This window comes from Sorex araneus, chromosome 4 (assembly GCF_027595985.1).
Source record: "Sorex araneus isolate mSorAra2 chromosome 4, mSorAra2.pri, whole genome shotgun sequence".
NCBI classification, from domain to species: domain Eukaryota; kingdom Metazoa; phylum Chordata; class Mammalia; order Eulipotyphla; family Soricidae; genus Sorex; species Sorex araneus.
The window spans coordinates 71,570,087-71,595,248 of NC_073305.1; the positions used below are offsets into that span (position 1 = coordinate 71,570,087).

Genomic DNA, 25,162 nt, shown 5'->3' on the forward strand with positions numbered 1-25,162 from the left:
CTAGGTAAAAATAGGTGTGGACGTGCCAGGTTCCTGCCTCCATCTCTGCACAGTGGGGTGGGCAGGGTTTGCTGAGCTTGGGAAACCTGAGCCAGGGCCACTCATGCCAGCGTCAACTCTTAGGTCTTGTCTCTGTGGCCTAGCAGAGGCTCGGCCAGGCCTTCAGCCCACGAGGATGACTGCAGGTCAGCCGCATGCTGGCTCTGGCCGGATACCAGCTGGTGTGCCCCTAAGACAGGGCCATTTACTCTGAGGGCAGTGACCTGGTTATTTCTCACACATGCTCTGTGCAGGGAGCCTCTTAGGCCACGAAACCCATGTTTTTCATGAGGCTGATTGACCAAAGCCAGGTTAGTCTGGCGGCATTCTGACTTGGGGACTTGGTCTCTGGGGAACCCTCTTAAGAGCTACCGTGGTGATGCTCCTGGTTAGGAAGATGAGCCGCAGCAGAAGCCTCTGACACTCGTGCTCTTTTGTTTTAAAAATTAGATTCCAAATGAGAAGAGCCCAAACAGTCATTCAGGCAAGAGGCACAGGGCTCAGCCTCGGTAACTGATAGCTCCTCCCTGAGGAGAACCCTGACCTCACCTCCGTATCTGGACCCATTGGAGGTGATGGCGTTGAGAGAGAGGTTGGTGTGGATGTAGCCGGGGCTGATCACAGTCACCTCGATCCCATACTGCTCCATCTCTGCACGCAGACAGTCAAAGAACGCCTGGGTTGCATGCTTGGAGGCTGCATCTACAAAGCGGGGGCAAGGGACATGAGTGAGATGGCGTGGAACATGGTTTGGAACAAGCCCATATAGTCATTCACATTCTCTCTCCCCTCCCTCCTCCCTCCCTCCCTCCCTCCCTCCCTCCCTCCCTCCCTCCCTCCCTCCCTCCCTCCCTCCCTCCCTCCCTCTCTTCCTCCCTCCCTTCCTTCCCCTCTTCCCCCTTGTAGTGCTTGGCTTCTGGGCCACACCTGGTGATGCTGGCTCTGCAATCAGGAAGGGTTTAGGGGACCATACGGGATACAGGGGATCAATAATGGATCAGCCAAACAAGACACTGTTCTTGCTATACTATCTCTCTGTTCCCCATTTATTCTCTTTTAATTAACAAACAAACAAGCAAACAAATAAATAAACCTCACACTTTGTTGCATGCAGCTGTCCTATCCCAACCCAAATATGCTGAATCCCATCAGGAGTGATCCCTGAGCACAGAGCGAGTAATATGCCCTGGGCATAGTTGGGTGTAACCCACCCATCCCCCCAACCCCAAACAAAACCAAAACAGAGCCAGAAAGATAGTACAGTGGGTAAGGTATGCTTGTCTTGCATACGACCAACTTGGGTTCAATTCCCAGCTTCCCATATGGTCCCCTAAGCCCCGCTGGGAATAATACCTGAGTGCAGAGTTGGGAGTAACACCTGAGCCTCACTGGGTATTACTCAAAAACCAAAACCAAACAAACTTTCTAAGATCATAGTATTATAGCAAGATCCATTTTGTCATTTAGACGGGTATCATAACCTGTTCTTAGGGAACATATTAAAGTATTCGGAGTCAAGAGTTGAAACAGAGAGACTGGAATAATAATACTGCCCTTTGTTCTACACGCAGCAGACCAGGTTCTATGCCAGGCACCCCGTAAGGTCCCCCAAGCCTGCCAGGAATAAGCACTGAGCACTGCTTGGTGTGCCCCCAAGTTTAAAAAAGTTCAAAAATAAAAAGGAGCTGAAACAGCTGGCAAACAGGGAAACAGCAACTACAGAAACAAATATGAACACTTTATAAAGGTCCTCCCATCTTCCTTCCTCACACCAGCAGTGCTCATGGCTCCCTTGGGGCTCTTGTGCTTAGGGATCACCCCTGGAGAGACTCAGGGAACCATATGTTGTGCTAGAAATTGAACCCGGGTCAGCAAGGAAAGTGCTCTACCTGCTGCATGATCTTTCCAGCCCCCATATAAAAGACATCATCTCCAGTTTTTGCACTTCACCCTTAAGGCAGTTTTGTGAACATGGATGATGATTGTTAAATCTCACTTCACAAACATGAAAAGAGAGGGTCTGATGAATTAAAGGCAACTTGCCCAAGAAATACGAGACCCAAACTGGAACTGCTGCCTTGAGACAGGCAGTGGTTTCTGTCGCAGTTTCAGCTCAGCTGGCTGCGCCCTGTCAGCAAACTGGATGCTGGTCTGTCTTTCCCGAGTGGGGCTCCACTCCACGCCTTCCTCTGCCATGAGACAATCCTTCCTTCCAGAGGAGGAGCCAGGACTTGAATTACTGTGAAGCCTGAAAAATTACCTTTGGAATAGTTTTGTTCCGTTTTATTGTTTTTGTATCACACCCAGCAATATTCAGGGGTTACTCCTGGCTCTGGGAGACAAAGTACTCACATGAGGACTCAGGAATCATCCCTGGCAGTCCTCAGGGACCCTTTGGGCTGCCATGGATAAAACCTGGGTTGGCCACATGCAAGGCAAGCACCCTACCCACTGTGCTATCTCTTTACCCCCAACCTTCATAATATTTTAAGAACAAAACTAGCTTCTGGGGACAGAGACACAGTACAGGGGGGAAGGTGCTTGCCTTGCATACTCCTCACCAGGTTTCATCTCTGGCACCCCATAGGCTCCCCTGAGTCTGCCAGGAGTGATTCCTAAAAGCAGAGCCAGGAGTCAGTCCTGAGGACTGCTGGGTGGAGCCCAATTTATTTGTTGCTGCAACCTGATGGCAGACAGCGGAATAAAATGTTAGTGTCACCATTCTCTGCAATGAAGGAGTGTCACTTGGAAGTCAGTTTTGCAGTTTTAATGTTTTCTTCCTACCTAATATTTCCACCTGGGGCCTGTGCACTGAGGAAGCCCTTTCACCAAGAGTGCTCAGAGATGGTTCTGGCAGGTACATTACTTCCTTTTTTTTTTTTTGCTTTTTGGGTCACACCCGGCAATGCACAGGGGTTACTCCTGGCTCATGCACTCAGGAATTACTCCTGGCGGTGCTCAAGGGACCATATGAGATGCTGGGAATCAAACCTGGGTCGGCTGTGTGCAAGGCAAACGCCCTACCCACTGCAGGCACATCACTTCTAATGGCCCAATACCTTAAGAAAACCTTAAGGAAAATGCATAAGCAAATGATACTACATGTATTCAACAATTAGCTATGTATATCACTTCAAAGGATTAAGGGAGCTCTTGTTTTCTGATGTAAGTGAAATAAAAGAGACACAAAACTGTATGTTTGGTCTATGTGGAAACTCTTTAGAGACACATGCAACAAAGTGATAAAGTGCCTCAAGTGTGGGCTGCCTGGGAAATTGACAGTGCCTCAGTAGCAGCTGACACATGTCTGGTATAAGGCCTGAAGCTGCTCCAGCATTCCACCCAGCGCCCACAGGGAACCAACCTTCCAGGAGCCCTCCAAGAGAGCGGCTGCCCTGTCTCCACTTGACAGAGGACTGGGGTGCAGGGGGATGGGGACATTTGCTCAAGGTCACACATAGGGGAAAGGGTGGAGCTGGAACTTGAACAGAGGCATTCTGTTCGGAGAACACATTCTGATGATGTTCTTTCACATTCTGTAGTGAGAACTGCTCTAAGGTCTGAATTCTGTATGTGCTGTTCTTATAATGGGAGGGGGGAAACAATGCAAGCATTTGTCAGAGGGAGACAAAGTACTTACATGCGGACCGAAAAGGAATGCTGATTTTTCCCTGGATGCTGCTGATGGCAACGATGTGGCCTTGCCGCCGTGTCATCATAGAGGGTAGCAGTGCTGGGGAAAGAGGCAGAGGCTTTAGCAGGGGCCTTGTCTTCTGCTCCTGCAACGCACTAGGGGAGTCCTTCCCTCTCAGAGCACAAGGGGTGACAGTGGGATTCCCAGGGAGGAAAACATGGTGTGTGGGAACTCAGGCTTCCTGCACCTGGCAAGGAGGAGAGCAAGGAGAGAGAGGTGGGCCCTGGCTGTATGCTCAGATCACTGAGCAGTATTTGGGGGACCAATGGGGTGCTGGGAACTGAACCCGGGTTAGTTGTGTGCAAGGAAAAGCACCTTAACCCCTGTACTCTCTCCGAATGAAACTATCCCTATTTCTTTTTTTGGCTTTTTGGGTCATATCCGGCGATGCTCAGGGGTTACTCCTGGCTCTACACTCAGGAATTACTCCAGGCGGTGCTCAGGGGATGCTGGGAATTGAACCTGGGTCGGCTGCGTGCAAGGCAAACACCCTACCCCCTGTGCTATTGCTCCAGCCACTTTCCTTTCTTTTAAATTAAGTTTTTGTTTTGTTTTGGGGCTATACTTAGCAGTACTCAGGGATTATTCTTGGCTCTGTGTTCAGGGATCACTACTGGTGGTCCTTGGGGGACCATATGCAGTGCAGGAGAATGAACCAGGTTGGCCGCAGCCACTACACTATTTTTCTGGCTCCAAACTATCCCTATTTTCTAGGGGTTTGCAAGCACCCTGAAAAAGAAATGGAGGCAACATTCTGCAAGTAAAGCTGTTATTCAGGGGAGCATCTTGATTTAAAACCATAAAATAGATAGAGCCATAAAATAGAAAAAAAGCAAGCAAAACCAAATCCAGGAGAAGGACAGTAAATGTCTGGCTGGAAAGGAACCAGTGCGTAAAAAGAATGTCAACATATCATACCAATGTTTCCGTTTGTTTGGTTTTGCTTCGCTTTTTAAAATGCAAGATGGTCACCTTTAGTGAGGGCAACTGGGCCAAAGTAGTTTGTATCCATGACTTTCTTGTCCACGTCGATGCTGGTGTCGATGATGTCACCACGGTAGCTGATGCCGGCATTGTTGATGAGCACATCCACATAGCCAAAGCAGTCGAGAATCTCAGCTGTGGATTCAGTGATGGCCTCAAGGTCTGTGAGGTCAAAGACCACTGTGCATGGCTTGTGCGCTTGGTCCTAGGCAGATGAGAGAGAAACCCAACCCAATTTCTGAGTGAGAGGTCATGTCTTCATGTCCCTCCATGTCACAGTCCTAGGAGAGGCCTACTGGCCATAAAACAACAGGTGAGCAGCAATTCATTTCTCAAGAGATGGGGCCTGCGGGATCCTAGTCTCTGGCCCGGACAGCTTCTCTCCTAATTATACAGGGCAGAACCCATATGGTGGTGATTACTGTAGCAGCTCACCACAAGAACCATTAATCACAGCTCTTTTGTTGCCTGGGCAGCACTGTACTATGCTATACATCATCATAAAAACCAGTGTCTCTATTGGGAGTACTTCTGGTTAAGTCTTTTCCCTCCATTATTCATGATGCTTTATTTTTGGTTTGGGTTTTTTTTTTTTTTTTTTGCTTTTTTTTTGGGTCACACCTGGCGATGCACAGGGGTTACTCCTGGCTCTGCACTCAGGAATTACCCCTGGCCGTACTCAGGGGACCATATGGGATGCTGGGATTTGAACTCGGGTCAGCCGCGTGCAAGGCAAATGCCCTACCCGCTGTGCTATCTCTCCAGCCCCTTTGGTTTGTTTTTTGGCCATACCTGGCGTTGCTCAGGGCTTACCCCTGGCTCTGTGCTCAGGGATCAATACTAGTGTGCTTCAGGGGACCATGAATCTGGGTCTAGGGATTGAATCTGGGTCTGCTGCATGTAAGGTATAGTATATCTTTCTGGCCCTTCTCCCCCTCCCCCTTGGGGTCATCCCAGCCATATCTGGAGGCTCAATTGGTGCAGGAGGTTGAAGCAGAGTTGGCCACATGAAAGGCAAAGGCCTTACTTCCCATTTTATCTCTCTGGCCCATAAAACGCTTTTTATATATTCTCAATATGCCACAACTGGGGCCAGAGCAGAAAGCATGACATAAATAGTTCCTGCACTTGTGAGACACAATCTAGTGGGAGACACAAGTGAATTCTAAAATGGAAGAAGCTGTGAGAGAACTGATTAACTGAACAATCTAACTTTGAGGGTTCCCAATAAAAAGCAAGTTAAATAGAAGAACAAAAAGATGGGGTGGCAGGCTATGGAATCAGGGAAGATTCCAGGCAGAACAGTGCTAGGAATCCTCTCTCTACCACACTGGCAGAAATTCCTTGGAGTGCCTAGTTTGAGGACCTTGGAGTCTGTTAAAATGTAACTTCCAGGAGAGTGCTTACTTGGCAAATTGTAGATAATTTTATTTAAAAAAATTAATTTGGGGGGGGTTTGGTTTTGAGCCACAGTGCTTGGGGCTTACTCCTGACTCTGTGCCTAGTCCTGGCAGGGCTCAGGGTACCGTAAGGGATGCCAGGGATCAAATCCCGATCAGCTACATACAAAACAAGCACCTTGCCCACCTTATCTCTATGACCCCAATTTTATCCAATTTTGGCACTCAGTTTGGAGGTACCTACCTATCCCTGAAACCCAGCACAATGGCAGGTGGATAAAGGAAAGGTAATCATTTTCTCGTGCCGTTTGAGATAGCCAAACTAGGCAATAATGATCTCATCTAAACATCAGAATGGTGCTGCAACTTTGATGTCTGAGGTGGGTCATGAAAGCAGGTTGACATTATTTCAACCAGAAGCAGCTGAGAAGTAGCTTCCAGTGGATGTAAAGAAATCATGCCGAGAGTTTTAGGTATTCAAAATTATAAATCCTTGGAAAACATACCTGGAAAACCCCAGATGATAAACTGGCTACAAAAAGACTGTCTAAACTGCTCAAAGCTGAAGGAAAACTTAAGAGTAGGCAAAAAAAAATTGATGTAGAAAAAAAATAAAAGAAGCTGAATTTATGAAACAACTCTGGAGCTCAAAAGTATAAAATCTGAAATAAAAGCGACACCACAGGGGTTCCAAATCAGATTTGTTGTTGTTTTTGTTTTGTTTTGGGCCACACTGGCAGTGCTCAGGGTTTACTTCTGGCTCTGCACTCAGCAAACACTCCTGAGAGTGCTCAGGGTACCATATGAGTTGCTGGGGATCCAATTCAGGTTTGGCCATTTGTAAGGCAAAAGCCCCAGCTGCTGTACTGTCGCTCTGGCCCCCAGATCATATTTAAAGTGAGTAGAAGAGGGTCCAGAAATATAGTACAGCAAGTAGGGCACTTGCTTTGCACAAGGCCGACCCAGGTTTGATCCCTGGATCCCATCTGGCCCCCCAAACACCTCCAGGAGTGACCCCAAGTGCAGAACCAAGAGTAAGTCCTGAGCACCACTGTGGGTGACCAAAAACCAAAAACAAAAATAAAAAGCACATGGAAAAAAGAATCAATGAACTTGAAAAGAGAAAACTAAAATTATTATTATTGTTTCTGTTTTCGGGCCAAATCTGGCAGTGATCAGAGCTTAGCTCTGACTCTGCACTCCAGAATCATACTTGGCAGGGCTTGGGGCACCATATGATGCCAGGGATCATATCTGGGTAGGCAAAGACAAGGCAGACACCTTCCCCATTGTAGCACTGTTCCGACCCAAGACTTGAAATTATTGTGTCTGAAAGCAAACAAGAAAATAAAAGGAGGAAAGTAAACCTAGTCCAAGGATCTAGTGGTGCATCAAGTACGTGGCAAGTGCAATATACACATGGTGGAAATCTGGGAAGAAGGAAGGAGAATGAGGAGTGACAGCTTCCCAAATTTAATGAAAGATATGAAACCAAGAAGCTCAGGACCAAGTAGGACAAACCCAGAGATCACAGAATATTCTGCCCAACAGCAGCACAGTCTAGGTCACCAAAAGAACTCAACAAGTTTTATTTTGAAGGGGCCACATACAGACATGCCTCATTCTGTACTATCTCTCCAAGCCCAACTTTTATTTATTTTTTTTACTTTGGGGAAAGTATGCAGATTTTATTTGGAGGGTTTTTGGAGGGAAGAAGGAAGAGAGACAGAGTAATGTGCTCAGGAGAGAATGCAGGCTTCTGCAAGATGGAGAGAGCCCCTATTTATTTTTTATTATCATGGGGGTCACACAAGGTGCTGCTAGGAGGGGCAAGCAAAACACATGTGCTGCCTCTTGAACATCATCCCTACCCGAAAACAACAGATTTTAGAAGACAGACCTTATCGTATAAAGTATCTTTTCTAACCACAATGTGATGAAGCTAGAAATCAATAACTGAAGGTAAACTAAAACTTTACAAACTTAGGGAAATAGAAATCAGCAAACTGAACCCAAAGCGAGCAAAGGAAGGAAATAAAAAAAGATTTAGGATGATAAAATAGGATAGAAAAATACAATGCTGAAAGTTGGTTCTTTTCAAAAGATCAGCAATTTGGCATTTCCTCAAAAGGAAATATACCATGTAACTGAGATTCCACTTCAAAACTACCTGAAACTAAGAACTCAGATATTGTACACCAATGTTCCCAGTAGCAGAAGAGTGAAAGAAATTCTGTCAAGTACAGAATTTCTGTTGGGGATGGTGACAGGTTGTGTGCACGGACGTTGCTGACAGGTGCACTGATGTGTACCGTGACAGCAGAGATGTCTCCCACCTTCAGAGATGCGCCTTCTCACCGAGAACACCCCTGGGCTCACCTGGGCAGTGGGAGAAGCCATGAGTTCTTCTGTGAGCTCTTCGAGGGCCTCCTTGTTCCGTCCACAGAGCACCAGCTTTGCTCCTACTGCATAGAAGACTCTGGCACATTCTAAGGGAAAAGAAAGAACCTTAGCAAATGAGGAAGTGAATGCTTTTCTTCTCCACTGTAGCTCAGTTTCAACTTACCTGATGTTGCAGAACACGGATGTGTTTCTTAAGAACTCAGCATGGATGCATTAGCTCCATTTTATTGGTTTCTTTTTGTAGGCTGGGAATGAAATAACCTTCTTTCCAATCATCTCCCACAGCCTGTGTCTTAATGTCCCCCAAAATAAATGACCAGAAGGAAGCAGCCCTGAACTAGGCTCGGCACTGGATGCAATAGCTCCCGGCATGGGTGAGGCTCAGAGCTAGGAATTAGGGCCCCACCAACAAAAAGCTGTTGGTGCCTTTAGACCTTCCAGCAAGTGATGAAAGTGACCCACACGGCAAGGGGAAAGGGGGGACAGGTGGGAAGGTCTACTGCAAACTGTGCTCAGAACTTTCTTAATGATCTTTGGCTCTCAGTCACCCTCTGTGCTGCGTCCCCTTTTCACAACCAAGGAAGCTCAGTGAGGATAAGGGTAGTGCTTAGTGACAGCCAGTGTCACCCAGGGTGAGCCAAGGCCTCTGGCAGCCTGTGTTCTAGTGTGAGCCAGACTGTTACTTCAGTGCAGTAGGTACATGCCTGTTAGGGGTACTTGCATGATTCTGCAAAAACACATGAATATGGGGCTCTGTGACAAGCTCGGGGGGCTGCTCCCTTGCCAATGTCTGAGGGGCTGTTTCCCCAGTGAGGGCTGGAGGTAGAGGGGTCTGACTATAGCTACTGAGGGACCATGGCTGGAGATAGCTGGGACTTGAAAGTGGCAAGTAAGAAAGTAGAAATAGCCTTGCAGGGCTAGAAAATGACATGGCTGTAGCTTAAAGAATTAAAATGTGCTGAGTGCCTGAGACAGCCAAGGATAATGAAGGCAGCTTCATCCTATTTTTAAATTATAAATTTATTGTTGTTACTGGGCTATACCCAGTGGTGCTCAGGGGTTACTGCTGGCTTTGTGCTTTCTGGGAGAGGGTGCGCTGAGGCACCATTGGAACCAGATGGAACAACTTCTACCTCCCCCCTCCTTCCCCACCCCCACTCTTTAGTTTGGGGGGCCACACTTGGTGGTGCTCAGGGTTTCCTCCTCCTCCTGATCTCTCTCCTCTTTCCCCTCGCCTCCCCTCTCCTCTTCACCCCCACTTCTTCCCTCCTCTTTTGGTTTTTGAGCCGCACCTGGTGGTAAGCTCCGGGCTTAGTCATGCTCTGTGCTCAGACCCATTCCTGATGGGCTTGGGATCATACATGGTGCTGGGGATACAATGTGGGCTGGCCATCTGGAAGGCAAGGCCCCACCAGCTGGTACTCTCTGGCCCCTAGTTGATGTAGTTGTTGTTACTGTGGTTTTGTTTGTTTTGAGGCCACACCTGGCTCTGTGCTCTCTGCACTCAGAGATCACTTGTGGCTGGCTCAGGGGACCACATGGGGTGTCAGGGATAAAAGCTGGGTCAACCATGTGCAAGGTAAGTGCCTTAGCCACTAATCAAGATTCTTTTCTTTTTTTTTTGTTTTTTGGGTCACACCTGGCGATGCACAGGGGTTACTCCTGACTCAGTAATTACTCCTGGCAGTGCTTGGGGGACCATATGGGATACTGGGAATTGAACCCGGGTTGGCCGCGTACAAGGCTGTATGTACTATTGCTCCAGCCCCACTAGTCAAGATTCTTTTGGTGGCAAAAAAGAGACTCAAATCGTAATGAAGCAAAGCAAAACCAAACCAAAACAAAAACCAAGGATGTATCAGAAGGAGTTGGGTAGAGTTCAAACATGGAGAAGAGCCACATGGTTGAGACAAGTGAGGAACAGGAATGGGGGTGTGCAGGGAGCTGGCCACAGACACCAGCCGCCTTCTCAATGCTGGCCAACCTTTCTCTGCTTCTTTTCTCTAGTCTGATTCTCCACAAGAGGGAAACGGGGCTGTGGGCAGTCCTGGGTTTGTATCAGTACAAGACAGGAGCAGAGCTTCCAAGCTTTGATGTCTAAATCCCAGGAAGAAACTGTGCTGGATGAAGGGGTGGGGATGGAGAAGCATGCCATGACTAGCCCAGGGGTGGAGTGCGGAGGGGAGAGCCCCAGAACCCAGGGAGAGGAGAAGGGAGAGGAATTTAGTTGATAGTTCTCAGCATCATACATACTCTGGAGAAGTCACAGCAACATCATTTTTTCTATTTTATAAAGTAGTTCACAATATTTGATTACACTTAATATTCGAACACCAATCCCACCACCATTACACCTTCCCACCACTATATTTTGGAAATTTCCATCCTGAACCCCAATCCCTGCCCCAAAGCAGAACCAAAATAATTTATTTTGTATTTTTTGTTATGAAAAACCACTGAAAATGCTCCCAAAAAGTTTCCTTAGCGGAAAGAGTGTGAAGATTGTTGTATTTCACCCGGGGCCATGAAGCCCTTCCATGAGAGATCATGAACATGTTGTTAAAGGTTGAGCCGTATGTGATTATATGTATATCTGTAAAAAAAATATTTCCCAGAGGACAGACCCTCCTCCCGCCCCAATTCACACATGGCCTAAAGCAATGTCCCTGTGCTGAAAACTGACAGTGTATGAGAGACATTCCAGCCCAAGAGTGTCCAAGAGAAATAACTTGAGTGCAACTTCCTGTGTTCTGACTTCTGACACTCACTTAGGTGTGACTTCTTCATTTCTCTCTTCTCCCATTTGTGAAAATCAGATGAAACAACACGGGAGGGGTGGTTGGGGTGGGAGCCATGGTACAGTAGGTAGGTGTCTGCCTTGCATGCAGCCACGCGGATTTGATCCCCTTGATCCTGGCACCACAGAGAGTCTAACAGGCACCACCAAGAGTGATTCCTGAGTGCAGAGCCAGGAGTAACCCCTGAGCATTGCCAGGTGTGGCCCAAAACAAAACAAACAAAAAAACAGTACCAGGATTAAATGAGTTGAAGGAACAGCAGTAAGAGATGATTATAGGGGCTGGAGAGATAGCACAGCGGGTAGGGCATTTGCCTTGCACGCGGCCGACCCGGGTTCAGATCCCAGCATCCCATATGGTCCCCTGAGCACGGCCAGGGGTAATTCCTGAGTGCAGAGCCAGGAGTAACCCCTGTGCATCGCCAGGTGTGACCCAAAAAGCAAATAATAATAATAATAATAATAATAATAATAATAAAAGAGTATATACATACAAACTTCCCCCCATATGTGTGTGTGTATGTGTGTATAATATTTTTTTCTTTCTTTTTTTTTTTCTTTTTTGCTTTTTGGGTCACACCCAGCGATGCACAGGGGTTACTCCTGGCTCTACACTCAGGAATTACTCCTGGCGGTTCTGGGGGACCATATGGGATGCTGGGATCAAACCCGGGTAGGCCACATGCAAGGCAAATGCCCTACCTGCTGTGCTATCACTCCAGCCCCTCAAAGCTTCTTTTGTGAGAAATCCTAAAAATTGGTGAAAATGGGAAAGTGTTTGGGAGGCCCTGTCCTCACCCAGGCTCAGCCACCCAAATGCCTGCAGGCTGGTCTGTGTAGACTCCTCAATCCGTGGCTGACTAGGCAGCCACTGGACCCCAGAGCAGATCCCAGAGGCCTGGCAGTCAAGCGGTGCCTTGCCTGCCGGGCCTTTAAGATCAGGTTTACAGAATGGAGAGGCCTGCTCAAGGGAAGGTCAAGTAACCAGACTGTCACTTCCTCTCCAGGAGGGAAAGGGAGCCGTAGGATTTAGGCATGGAAGTCAGCTTCTGCAGCCCTTGCCCAGAAAGCCTACAGTTCTCTAGAACTTGAAGGACTTAAAAGAGGAGGGGAGGGCCCAGGGAGGTGGTTCCAAGGGCCACTTGCTTTGCATGTGGAGGCCCAGGCTACCAGATACCGCATACTCCCCTAATCCCTGTTGGATGTGGCCCCAAATTAAATAAATAAAACTACAACAGGAAGTAAGAAGGGACTCTGGAATCCTTCGGGGAAGGGGAGAGAAAGGTTTTTTGGCTGGACTGTCCGGGGGGCAAAACCCTCTCACGCCACGGCAAAACTTCCCTCCTCCAGTCCCCCCACGCTGCTCTTACGGGTTGTATTTGCCACTCCCAAGCCAGCATCTCCCTATAATACAGGCAGCACAGTTTTCTGGAAGGAGGTGCTAGACTCGGTACATTGTAGGTGCTGTTATCTTTCTTACTAGCTTTCTCACTGTCTTTCTCATTCACGAAGGGCACAAAACTGCAGCCTCCACGGTGCTGTGGGTGGTCTGTGGGGTGAGAGCCCCCAGCTAAGTCCTGCAGGCCCTTTCACCAGAGCAGCAAAGCTTCCTAGGAGCAGGCCCTTGAACCATCTCCTGGGAAGTTTTCTCTGCACTCACAAGCCACATGCCAGCATTCTTTAGGCTAGAACTACCCATCTGGTTTACGACATTGTCCCCAAAGACTAGGAATCTCTCTGGCCCTGGTTTCTTCCTCACCCTGTTTTATTCTGTCCTGACCAAAGCAATGGACATTGAATGAGGTAGCACAAAAGGGCACAAACACACAGATCCAAAGTGGGTGAGGCAAAGGAGCATACACAAGGCTTCTGGAAAATGTCACCTACACTGCTCGTTTCCAAGCCAAGACCTAAAGGGAGGAAAGGAAAGTTTGTGTAGGGAGTGCCAGGAATGAAAGCCAGGGATGGGAAAGATTCCATTTTCATTTCTTGAAAAAGTTAACACAGGGAATTAGGAAGGCCAAGTGAAAAAGAGGAAAAGTCTCGAGGTACCGTTTGTCTAGGGCGACTGGGTCTGTTGCCTGTGCTGGCCGACACTCCTGGCTTAGCAATCAAGACTGCAGTTCATGACCTCCCAGGTGACTCTGGCTAAAGAGGGCACCTAGAACACTTTGTTCCATTAGTCAGGGGCCTCCCTGTTTTACAAGGACAAGCTCACATAGCATCACTGCAACATAGAGCAAAATGGAAAGCTGTCTAGACTCATCATATAACCCCAATCTTCAGGGTGGCTGACGTGGCTGGGAGGGCCCCTGAGGACAACCTGGGCACGTTCTCCTCACAGAGCAGCACGTCCTCGGTGTCCTGGGCTGCTAGTGACTGTCAGGAATTGGGTCCGATTTCAGTCAGGCTGGAGGGGGAGAGAGAAATGCAGAGAGCAGCAGAGTGACCTAGAATTCAGGAGATGGCTGGCATAACATACCAAACACACATATGACAGAGGTTCTGTTTTTCTCCCAATGACATTTTCAATTCCCTTCCAGTCCTGGAGTCCAGGGGTGGAAATGTGATAAGATGGAGAGGACAGGGTCCTTCTCAAATATCCTCATGCCAGAACACCTGCAACTCACTTTGCCATCTCAGCCAACTCTCGACTCCTTGTCAAGGTCTTCCACAAACATGCTCCTCCCCGAGCGTGAGGCATGGCTGCTGAGCCCCTATATATAGCAGCCGAGTGAGGTCAGGAGCAGCGGTGCCAAGGAGCCTGGCTGCAGCTGTCCCTGGGCAGCTCTGGATATCTAATGTCAGACACAGGGGGCACCCCCAGATACGAATAAATTTATAAAACCGAAAGCTTCCATCTGGTCAACAACGAGCCACTTATCCTTTGTGACCCGGACACTCACGCACTGACCAGTACCTCACAATGTGCTGCTCCCAGCTTGGGGCCTGTTGGCACTGCCCTCCCTGCTGGCCTGAGCCCACCTTGCCCGAGACACCTACCCTTCATGCATGACCAACCCAGTTCTGGATTCAGAATCATGGGCTTGAACTTTGACCTGGCACTTTTCTGGCTGAGCGCCTTCTCTCAGCTGTGGGAACGAGGGAGAAGTGCCCAAGTTCACGCAGATAGCAGGACTCCCCTTCCCAGGCCCTGAGCAGTGGTGCCAGGACCCTGACCACACAAGGAGAGCAGGTGCCCCCTTCCACAAGGGTGCTGTCTCCCCTCCGCCCTCAAGGCAGCCACCGTGCACCTGAGCAGTTCAGGCCGCCTCTGCTGGCTTTCAGGGCCCTGGTCCAGGATCAGTGCCTGAGCTATGGATTCTGGGCTTATGCTGAGAATGGGCCAGGCATCACCCTGTGCCGTGGCTGTGTTGCCCCTGCAGACCCTCAGTAGGTGTCCGTAGGTGAAAGGATAAACGTCTGTGAGTGGGTCAGACTCCAGGCTTCCAGGTCATGCACAAGTGCTGGCCCCAGACTCTCAACCTGCTCATGAAATCCTGATGGAACCTGGGAACCTGGTCAAGAAACAGCCAAGGCCCCGCTGATCTGTGATCCCCAGCCATAAGCCTACCAGGGTAGAAGGCCACACACCTGGGATGCTGGTTTAGCCCAGGAAAAAAAAAAAAAAGACATCTTTTGAATGACCCTCACAGAGGGTCATTCAAATGAGTATTTGAAAATTCGGAGCCTTCACACTCCTGATGCACATCCCTAGGGATGCCCATAGCAAGAGGCTGTGCAAGCCGACTGCATCCTCTCTGGCTCCCAGGGCTGAGGCTCGACACGAGGACCAGTCGGGGCCTGGCTCTGGGGTGCAGTTCTTTCCCAATAGGCCAGGACAGGACACAGACAAATGCATGCCCAGAGCAGCCACCCTGCTGCCTTATCCGCACACACTGAGCTACTCCCGGATAGACAAACTTCCCTGCCCTTGACATACTGCCCCATCACTCACCTCGCCCTAGGCCTGAGGTGGCACCGGTGATGACGACCACTGAGTTCTGGATGTAAGTCTTGTTGAACAAGTGCTTCAGCAGCTTGAAGACGCTATAGATTCCCACACAGCTCACCAGCAGGGGTAGGATGGCTGTGGACGAGACAAAGTCCATGGCCCGCACCTTCAGCCAACACTTCCTGGAAGAACCAAAACTCAGTTCATCAGAGACAGGTTGGGAAAACTGAAGGGGTGTGCCAAACCTTCCACCTCGTCTGATGCAAACCCCTGTTCTGTCCTGCACGAATTTCAGGTCTGTGCGCAATTCCTGGACACTTGGCTCCAGCGCAACTGAAACCACCTGAACTGCCCACTGGTTCAGGGGGCCACAATGACCACAGAGAATACTTCAGCTTAGACCTCAGTGCCCAAGTAATCCAGGAGGCACTGGCCTGCAAGGACCCGCACAGTTCCCCTTCAGAAGCCTGTTTTGGGGAACCCAAATATTACCCATTACCATTCCCTATCTGAGTATATGTGGGACAAATCACTGTATCACTGCTCATTGATTTGCTCAAGCGGGCACCAGTAATGTCTCCATGGTGAGACTTGTTACTATTTTTGGCATATCAAATACACCACGGGTAGCTTGCCAGGCTCTGCCGTGCAGGTGAGATACTCTTGGTAGCTTGCTGGGCTCTTTGAGAGGGACGGAGGAATCAAAACCCAGTGCAAGGCAAACGCCCTGCCGCTGTGAAAATAAAGGCAGTGGCTGGAGTGATAGCTCTATGGGTTAAGCACATGTTTTGCATGCAGAAAGTCTGGGTTTAATCTCTGATACCACATGATCTTCTGAACACTGCTAGGAGTGACCCCCAAGCACCAAGCCAGGAGCAGCCCAAAACGAAAGAAAAAAAAGAAAAACAAAACTCATACAAGTTGCATATTTCTTCCTGAGCAGAAAGCTATTTTCTGGTAAGGCTCACAAATACATTTTTGGCTATGAGCCTTGCAGACAGCCAAAGGGATTTCAGCAGAATGGTGCTGCCCTTTGCCTGCCTGGGCACAGACATGGCCCCAGGTTAACAAAGGCTGCCCTGGGTGCACTGAAGTGTGTTCTCACTTAGCATCTGCTGCTGGGGCAGATAGAATCAGCAGGTCATATGTGTGCGCCTGCACATGTGCACAACAGTGTCCAGTCAACTTTCAAGAAACACCAGTTTCCTCTATTTCTAATTTCCTTTTCCCTTCAGGCGCCCCCTGATCCTGGCCCCTCACCTGTGCTCCTGCCCCAAACAAGCTAAACACAAGATGGGATAAAAGGGAAATCAAGGATGTGCCTGGTAAGGAGTAACAGCCTTCAGTTGAAAGAAGTGCTCATCGCTGGGTGTGGGACAAAGAACAAACCAAAACAAATGCCCACCCATCCCTCCGGGGCACAGTAATCTGCTTCAGGAAGAAGAGCTCCCAGGAACTCACCTGAAGCTTCCGGTTACTCACCAGTTTGGGCGTAAGTATGTAAAGCCCCACCCATCTACCCAGTCTCCCATCTACTCAACGCCACACACTAAATATATATGTATTTCTGCTTCCTTTCTTGAAACTCTGACTCTGTGTATATCAGTCACGAGTCCCAACACGGGTCCACTATGAAGTGCTGCTTTGATCCTGAACTTGGGGTTCAGTAGGGGCTGTCCTATGCACTACGAAGTTTCCACTCTGATTTGATAACCTCAACTAGTCTAATTTTGTTCATCCCCCTTTCAAATACACCTATACTCATAAATGTCCATTTAAAAAAATCAAATAAAAAAACAGGACCTGAGTACAAGTTGGTAGGGTGCCTGCCTTGCATATGGCTGGCCTGGGTTTGATCCCTGGCACAAAATATGGTTCCTGAGCCCATCCAGCAACAATTCCTGAACACAGAACCAGGTGTAGGCTCTGAGCACTGCTGGGTGTAGTCCCCAAACCAAAAGAAATAATAATAAAACAAGCAAACAAAAAAAACACCACTACCAATATTCTTGGACAAATATGGGTAAAGAAATGATCCTCGGCCACTGACTCCCACTTAATCGACTTCTATAAACTTCTTCCAAGAGGCTACAGTCCCCACCCAGGCATGCCTACAATGGATGAACTAGGAGTGAAAGTGGTCCTGATGTCGGTGGGCCCAACGGGTGACTTACGTGAAGCAGGGAGAAAGACGGTCACTTTCTCCCCAACCGCCTCTACCACCTGAGACCCAGGGTTACTGGATTCTTGTCTCGCTCTCGGAAAAGAATTTCAGGAGTATACAAGCAGTGAAGTAAACAGATTTTATTTAGAGGCTTTTGAGGATAGGAGGAAGGGATAAGAAAGGAATAGAGAGGTAAGAGTAATACATTCAAGAGGGCTGGAATGATAGCACAGCGGGTAGGGCATTTGCCTTGCATGCGGCTGACCCGGGTTTGATTCCCAGCATCCCATATGGTCCCCTGAGCATCGCCAGGGGTAATTCCTGAGTGCAGAGCCAGGAGTGACCCCTGTGCATCACCGGGTGTGACCCAAAAAGCAAAAAAAAGAAAGAATGTGGGCTTCTCCAAGGGTGGAGGAAGCCCCTACACATAACCGAGCTTTAGACACTAAAGTATGAAAGTACACATCTCAAGAGGGGAGATGTGTGCAACACATGTGCTCAGCCACGTGGGCACAAGCAGCACATGGGCTCAGGCAGCATATGCAGGCGCTTCCTTTGTTCAAGGTGTCTTTTATAGGGTTTCTTCAACCTGCCCCCATGTGGGGTTTCTTTCCAGGTAAAAGTTCGTTGCTAAGGAGGTTGCCAGGGAGGTTGGGAGTGGTGAGGGCCTTCTTTCGGGAACTTCCTGGGGAGGGGCCCATTATCCTCAGGGTCCACTGATGGTTTCCTCAGTGGTTAGGGTTAGTCTTTTGTTTTCTTGAATCTACAAGTCTTAAGATTCTCCTTCTCAGAGACTGTTAAATCGAAATTTTTATTGCCCAGGGCTTTTCCCTATCTACCTGCCTACATCAGTCCGAACTGCCCTTTACTCCAGTGCTGATGCCTTTATACCCATCCCCAGTGGAAACTGTAGCCAGGCAGAACCTGGGAATTCTTTGTCTGACACCTAAAAAGTACTCAAAAAGTTCAGAGCAGGTATCAGAGCTTCTGCCACGTGGGCACAAGCAGCACATGGGTCTTTGGGCAGTATGGGTGGGTGTATAGGGGAAGAGAAGTCTTCATGGGGTAGGGGTCCGGGTCGGGGTCGGGGTGGGGGTTAGGTTAGGCCCAGTTCCCCAGAAGGGTGAGGGAGTATTTCCTATGGGAGGCAGGGGTAAGTGCTAGGGGCAGGAATGATGGCCAACTTGTGAGTACAGACTAATGGAAAATTATGTGGCAGTTGGCAAAAAATACAGGTCTGCCTGGTAATAAGCTCAGAACTGTCGGAATAAGTAAACTGGGGGCGGGGTCAAGAGGGATGGAGGATGCTTAGGGTGGCTGTTTATTCCTAGATCCTTATTCCAGGTTAGCAGGGCTCAACCTCTGTGCTGAGGCCAGGGCTTTGTTCAATCTGCACAGTGAAGGCAGTTCTGCATATTTCCCCTCCATGGGTCCTAGAGGCCAGATCTAGGTAGTCTCCCCATTTCAGACCTACACCTGAGCCATGGCTTCACTGAGGGCTGTGGGGGGTGGCAGGGGTGTGTGGGTTGTGAAGCCAAACAGGGAGCCCGTTCCCCCTAAAGCTCAGAGGTGCAGGTAGAGAGATAGTCCAGGGGCTGCGGTACTTGCCTTGCATGCAGCTGACTCCCCAGCCCTGGGTATTATCAGGAGTGATCCCTGAGCACAGAGCCAGGAGTAAGCCCTGAGAACCACCCAGTGTTGCCCAATCATGCAGATCCCCTCCCCCCCACAATAACTTAGAGGGTTCGCAAACTAGAAAACACAAAGTATGGCAATGTGATAGCAGTGGAGTAAGTCTGGGGATGCCAAGTAGGGTTCCCTATTTAAAGGAGTGCAGGCTGACAGCAGAACAAATGATAAAAATAAAAATATAAGTACAAAACCAAAAGAAAATATTTCAGACCTGGCTGCCAAGCATCTGGCCATGGGAAGGGCGTGATGTGGCGTGAGTGCTGGTGGGAGGGGAGAGGGCCAGGCATGCTCTGGGCCTGGCAGTGCCGATAGGACGTAGAAAAAGGACACCAGAGGGTGAGAGTTAGGCCAAAGTCTTAAAGAAGTCAGTCTTTTCCTTGTGTGTGTGTGTGGGGGGGGGGGGGGGGGGGCGAGAGATACTGGCAGTACTCAGGAGCTATCCCTGGCTTGGGGGTCACATCCCCGGTGATGCAGGGGATCCAACAGGGGCACAGAGTGCACACAATCCAAATGCCTTAACCTTGTATTATCTTTTGACAACTTAGTTCTGTCTTTTAAAACAGCATTTATGACGGCTACATAAAACCATAACAACATACAAAAAACTAATTTGGTTTCTAAAGTATGTTCTGAGCTTGGGGCCACTCCTGGAGGAGCTGAGGGCTTACTCCTGGCAGCACCCAAGAGCGGCCCTGCCTATCTCTCCAGTCTGCTAATGTACTTAATGAAATTAATTTAGTGTTTATGGAAGATGCAAGAGTGATCTCACCCTATTTTCTGGAATACACACAAGAGGCCCCAAAGACACAGGACAAGGCTTGCATTGTGGGGGTGAAGCAGAAAAAAATACCAAGTGGGTGTAAGGAATCTGTCCACCCTGTCATGTCTTTGCTGGGTGACACAAGCAGACTTACTCTCCATCTGCAGTATATTCTAATTCACAAGGGGGGGGGGTGTTTACTGCAATGAGAAAACGAATGAGAACGATTTTATAAATGCTAACGTCATGAGCAAATGTGCTACTGACTCATAGATTGAAAAAAGGACAATTTCCAGAGTGGCTTTCAGAAAGGAATTAAGTAATGGCAGGCAAATAGGCAGCTTAAAGGACTATCCATGTTTAAGGTACAGTTGGTAAAACAAAACATCTTTGTAGGCACATCTCATACTCTAGATCATTTCAGTCCTGGGTAGCATTCCCTCATCCATTCCAGGACTTTAATTCAAAGCCAAGCAATTCAAATATCAGTCGAAGAACATATAACCTGCAGAGATAGCTAGTAGTTTTCTGACTCCTGAAATTATGATTATTACCTCTAAATATTAAAAATAACATTCATAAGATAGATGGCCTCCATCCTGGCTAGGGAGATAGCACAAGGGAGTAAGGCCCTTGGCTTGATGCAGTTAACTCTGGTTTTGATGTAGGCAGGTAGACAGAGAAAGGCCCTGGCAATGAACCTTAGGTCATCAAAACTTCTGGGAGGAAAATTCTAAGACTGATCCACCCTGTGGATCTGGAAAACAGACCCTGAGGAGATTGGATCCCTCCCCATGAAGTTCCTCAAACCCTGGTTCCTCTTCCTTAATCCGATTAATTTTAGTGATTCAGCACAGAGAAGATCCAGCAAGACCAAAAGGTCAAGAAAAGGAATTTCAAGGGCCGCACCCAATTCTACCCATTTTGCAACAACCATAGCAATGGACTCTTACCTGGGTGGAGGCCCCACGTGGAGGCAGGTTGGAAAAAATCCTATGAAAGCCACCTTGAACAAAGGAAGGGTGCCCATATGCTTCCCGAGCTCATGTTGCTAAGAACATGCGCTTGCTCTCTCTCGCGCTCTCTCTCTCCCCCTCTCCCCCGCTACTCTCTCTCATTCTCTCCCCCTCCACACTTTCAAAAATCCCTCCAAATAAACTGTTTCACTTCACTGCTTGTCTACTCCTGAAATTCTTTTCTGCGAGCAAGACAAGAACCCAGTAACCCTAGGTCATGGGTGGCAGAGGCAGATAGGGAGAAAGTGACCGTTTTTCTCCTCCCGACTCACGTGAGCCATCCATGGAGTCCACTGACATCAGTTTGATCCCCCAATACCACACACTAGGACTGACCCCTGAGCACCGAGCCAGGAGTAAACCCTAACACCTTCAGATGTAACCCAATGCACCCCACCCCCTGGGGGGGCGGAGAAACAACCCAAACAAGATACTATATAAATTTGAAATCAGGACTTAGATGTTTAAAGGGTTTGTTTACATACATACATAGCTAATAGAAATTGTACACAAGCATCATTTGTCATTTTGACATTAAGAACAAAGCATGTAATTCACAATATCAAATTAATTCACCAGATTAAAATTTCCCACTATAAAAAATTATCCACTATATTTGCTATTAGTGTGCAACTATACTTTTGGGCAGAATGAAATAATGACCAGTTTCTTTCCTGATCTTACTAATTTAAATATATTATTTTTTAGTCCTTTAAGCTAAAGGTTTGTCAATTTTTATCCTCTTTCAAAGAACTTTTAGTTTCATTGACATTTTTTGTCTATTTAATTTTTCTCTGGTCGCCCTTCCTCTCCCTCCTGTCTCCTTTATTCATTAATTGATTTGGCTACCTCTGGCTTTTAGTTTGTTCTTTTTCTAGTTTACTTTTTTCTTTCTTTTTGTTTTGGTGGCGGCTCACACCTGGCAGTGTTCAGGAATGCTTGGCGGGGGCAGGGAGGGTGGTGATACAGTACCAGGAATCAAACCCTGGGCCCCTACATCATGCCAATTATGGGGTCCAGACCTTTGAGCTGCCCTTCGGGCTCTTTTTTCATTTCTTATGTTGAAAGTTTCATTCCCCACCGCCCCCCACTTCCTTACTAAGACACCATGACTCCGGGGAGGCACAGCCAGCAATGCTCAGGGGTTACTCCTGGCTCTGCTCTCAGGAATTACTTCTGGCAGTGCTTGGGGGAATGATATGGGATACATGGGGTCGAACCCAGGTCAGCATCATGCAAGGCAAGCACCTTAGCTGCTGTACTATCTCTCTGGCCCCATACTGTGATTTGTAATACTGCCAATATGAATGTTTCAGGAAGACACCACCAGTCTCTAGGTCCCCTCTCACCTGCTTTCCCCTCACTGAGCAAACACAGTTCTGTAGGCAGACTCTAAAGGTTATCATTGGCATTTTCTTAATTGTTTTTTTTTTTGGGGGGGGGGCCACACTTGGTTGTGCTCTGGGCTTACTCCCATCTCCGTGCTCAGGGATCACTTCTAGTGGTGCTTTGGAGACCATATGCAATGTTGGGAAAAGAACCAGGGTTGGCTTACCCGCTGTACTATCCCTCTCAGGCATTTTTTACTCCCTGATGATATTTTTTATACTCCACAATGAGTCAGATCATTCAGTATTTCTCATCCTTCTGACTCACGTCACTCAGCATGATTCTTTATAGTTCCATCCAAGTTGCTGTTAACTGCAGGATTTTATTCTTTCTCATTGTTGGGTAGCATTCCACAGTTTATGAAATGAGTAGTAAGTATACCAGTTTCTTTACTCACTCATCTGTTCTTGGATAATTAGGTTATTTCAAGGTCTTGACTGTGTGAATACCACTGTAATGAACATAGCAGTGCAAACACATTTTCAATTAATGTTTTGGTGCTCTTGGGGTAGATGACAAAGGTTGAATCACTGGACTATATGGAAGCTCCTTCCCTCCCTCCCTCCCTCCCTCCCTCCCTCCCTCCCTCCCTCCCTCCTTCCTTCCTTCCTTCCTTCCTTTTGCTTTTTGGGTCACACCCAGAGATGCACAGGGTTTACTCCTGGCTCTTCACTCAGAAATTACTCCTGGCAGTGCTCGGGGACCATATGGGATGCTGGGAATCGAACCTGGGTCAGCTGCATGCAAGGTAAACGCCCTACCCGCTGCACTATTGTTCCAGCCCCGAATACTTTGTGTTGAAGTCACATGTTAACCTGTAGGGGCTACTCTTAGGCTCTATGATGGGGATAGGGGGAGCTGCTCCTAGCAGTGCTCGAGGAACTATGCAGTGTCAGGGACCAAACCCTGGTCTCCTGTATCAAAACCAGGTATTCCGGCCCACTGAGCTATCTCTCCAGTCCCGCTTCTTAAAGTCCATTTTGTCAAGTATCAGTTGTGTCTCTTCTTTTTTCATATCTGTTCTTATTATTTGAACAGAATATCTTTTTTGCTTTCAACTTATTTGTATCTTTGTTTCTTGTAATAGCATATAGTTGAACCAAGTATCTTCATCTCTTCTGCCAAATTCTGTCCTTTAGAGAGATTAACCCATTTTCATAAAAGTAATTACTGACGGGCAGGAGAGAGAGATTACAGCAGGTAGGGTGCTTGCCTTGCATATGGCTGGCTGACCTGGGTTTGATTCTAGGCCTCCATAAGGTCCCAGTGATTCCTGTGTGCAGAGCTAGGAATAAAACCTGAGTATAGCCAGGGCTGGCCCCAAAACCAAATAAATAGATAAAATAAACCAAATAAATAAACTCTCTCAGAACCCTTTTTAGAAAAATTACTGGTAAGAAAGGACTACCACTGCTATTGTACTATTTATTTTGCATATGCTCTATCTTTTTGTTTATTTTGTTTTGGGAGATTTGGGGGCCACAGCCAGCAGTGCTTGGGGTGCTACTTCTGGCTCTGTACTAAGGGGTATCTCCCAAGAGTCTCTCCTGGGGTGATTTACCCCATACAAGGGAAGCGCCTTAACCTGTGTACTATCTTTCTAGCCTGAATATGCATTTAACTTCCTCCCTACTCATTTCCAGTCATTTCTGGATGCTGGAAATACTGCCATTTTTTGTGTTAAATTTTTTTGCAGTGAAATACTTTATTTATATAGTGTAGTGAAAATATAATTACATATATACTAACATTTTATAATATAGATGAAATGAATACATACCTAGAAATATAAAATCTACCAAGACTAAATCACAAAGAAATAGAAAATAGAAACAGACCAATAACTAAGGACAGTGAATCAGTAATCAAGTCTCTTGGGGTGGGAAGAAACTACAGGAGCTAGGGCATGCATGCTCCTGACACAGGACATCACTGGCATCAGATGACTTCCTCAGCATCCTTGGGTGGATACTTGGAGGCCCCTGAGCACTGTTGGGATGGCCTTGGTGGACCTTGGCAGGGCATGAGTGCACCACATCCTCAGGCCCTCACACTTAACTGCTGGCCTGGTGGCTGAGTTTCCATTATTCACCGCAGCATTTAGCATGATAGTTAGGATATGGAATCAACCCAGGTGCCCAACAACATAAGAGCTGTCATGTATACACACGATGGAATGCTATGCAGCCACAATTTTGTTCAGAGTTACAAAGTTAACTAACACACAAAAATCAGTGTTATTTGTATAAACAAAGAACAATCTTAAAAGATTAAAAAAACAACTGTATTTATAATGACATCAAAAATAATTATATACATAAGAATTAACCATGGCTAAGTAACATAGAAGACAACTAAACTCAACAAACAAAAACAATAACACAGAAGATTTAACTAGCAACAAATGGCTTAAAAAATCCTTAGACTGGGGCTGGAGTGATAGCACAGCGGGTAGTGCGTTTGCCTTGCATGTGGCCGACCCGGGTTCAATTCCCAGCATCCCATATGGCCCCCTGAGCACCGCCAGGAGTGATTCCTGAGTGCAGAGCCAGGAGTAACCCCTGTGCATCGCCAGGTGTGACCCAAAAAGCAAAAAAAAAATCCTTAGACAACGATTTAACAACCCCATGGTGAGATATAACAATTTTCACATAATTTAAAAAAATTTTTAAGCTAATTGTAGCTTAAAATTATAATAATAATAAAATATTATTTAAATATAATAAAAATATTTTATGTTTTATTAATATAAATAATTTAATAAATAATAAAATATAAATAATATTTGATATGTTAATAATAGAGCTTTGTTATCTAATCAATTTCAATTCTAGAACTGTATCAACAGTTGTTGCATTTGTCTCCATTT

General features: G+C 47.4%; 1 protein-coding gene across 2 annotated transcripts in view; it reads right to left on the reverse strand.

Moving 5' to 3' along the window:
• DHRS7B (dehydrogenase/reductase 7B) overlaps positions 1-25,162 on the reverse strand; it is a 45,932-nt gene that overhangs the window by 5,208 nt on the left and 15,562 nt on the right. Inside the window, exons 2-6 of one of the 2 annotated variants that reach the window (XM_055137076.1) lie at positions 15,276-15,454; positions 8,497-8,606; positions 4,706-4,922; positions 3,680-3,772; positions 589-741 (exon numbers count right to left, since the gene is read on the reverse strand). In XM_055137076.1, the coding sequence (XP_054993051.1) occupies positions 589-741; positions 3,680-3,772; positions 4,706-4,922; positions 8,497-8,606; positions 15,276-15,454 (752 nt within the window). The remainder of the gene's footprint in view (positions 1-588; positions 742-3,679; positions 3,773-4,705; positions 4,923-8,496; positions 8,607-15,275; positions 15,455-25,162) is intronic. The other variant, XM_055137077.1, reaches the window with a different exon arrangement.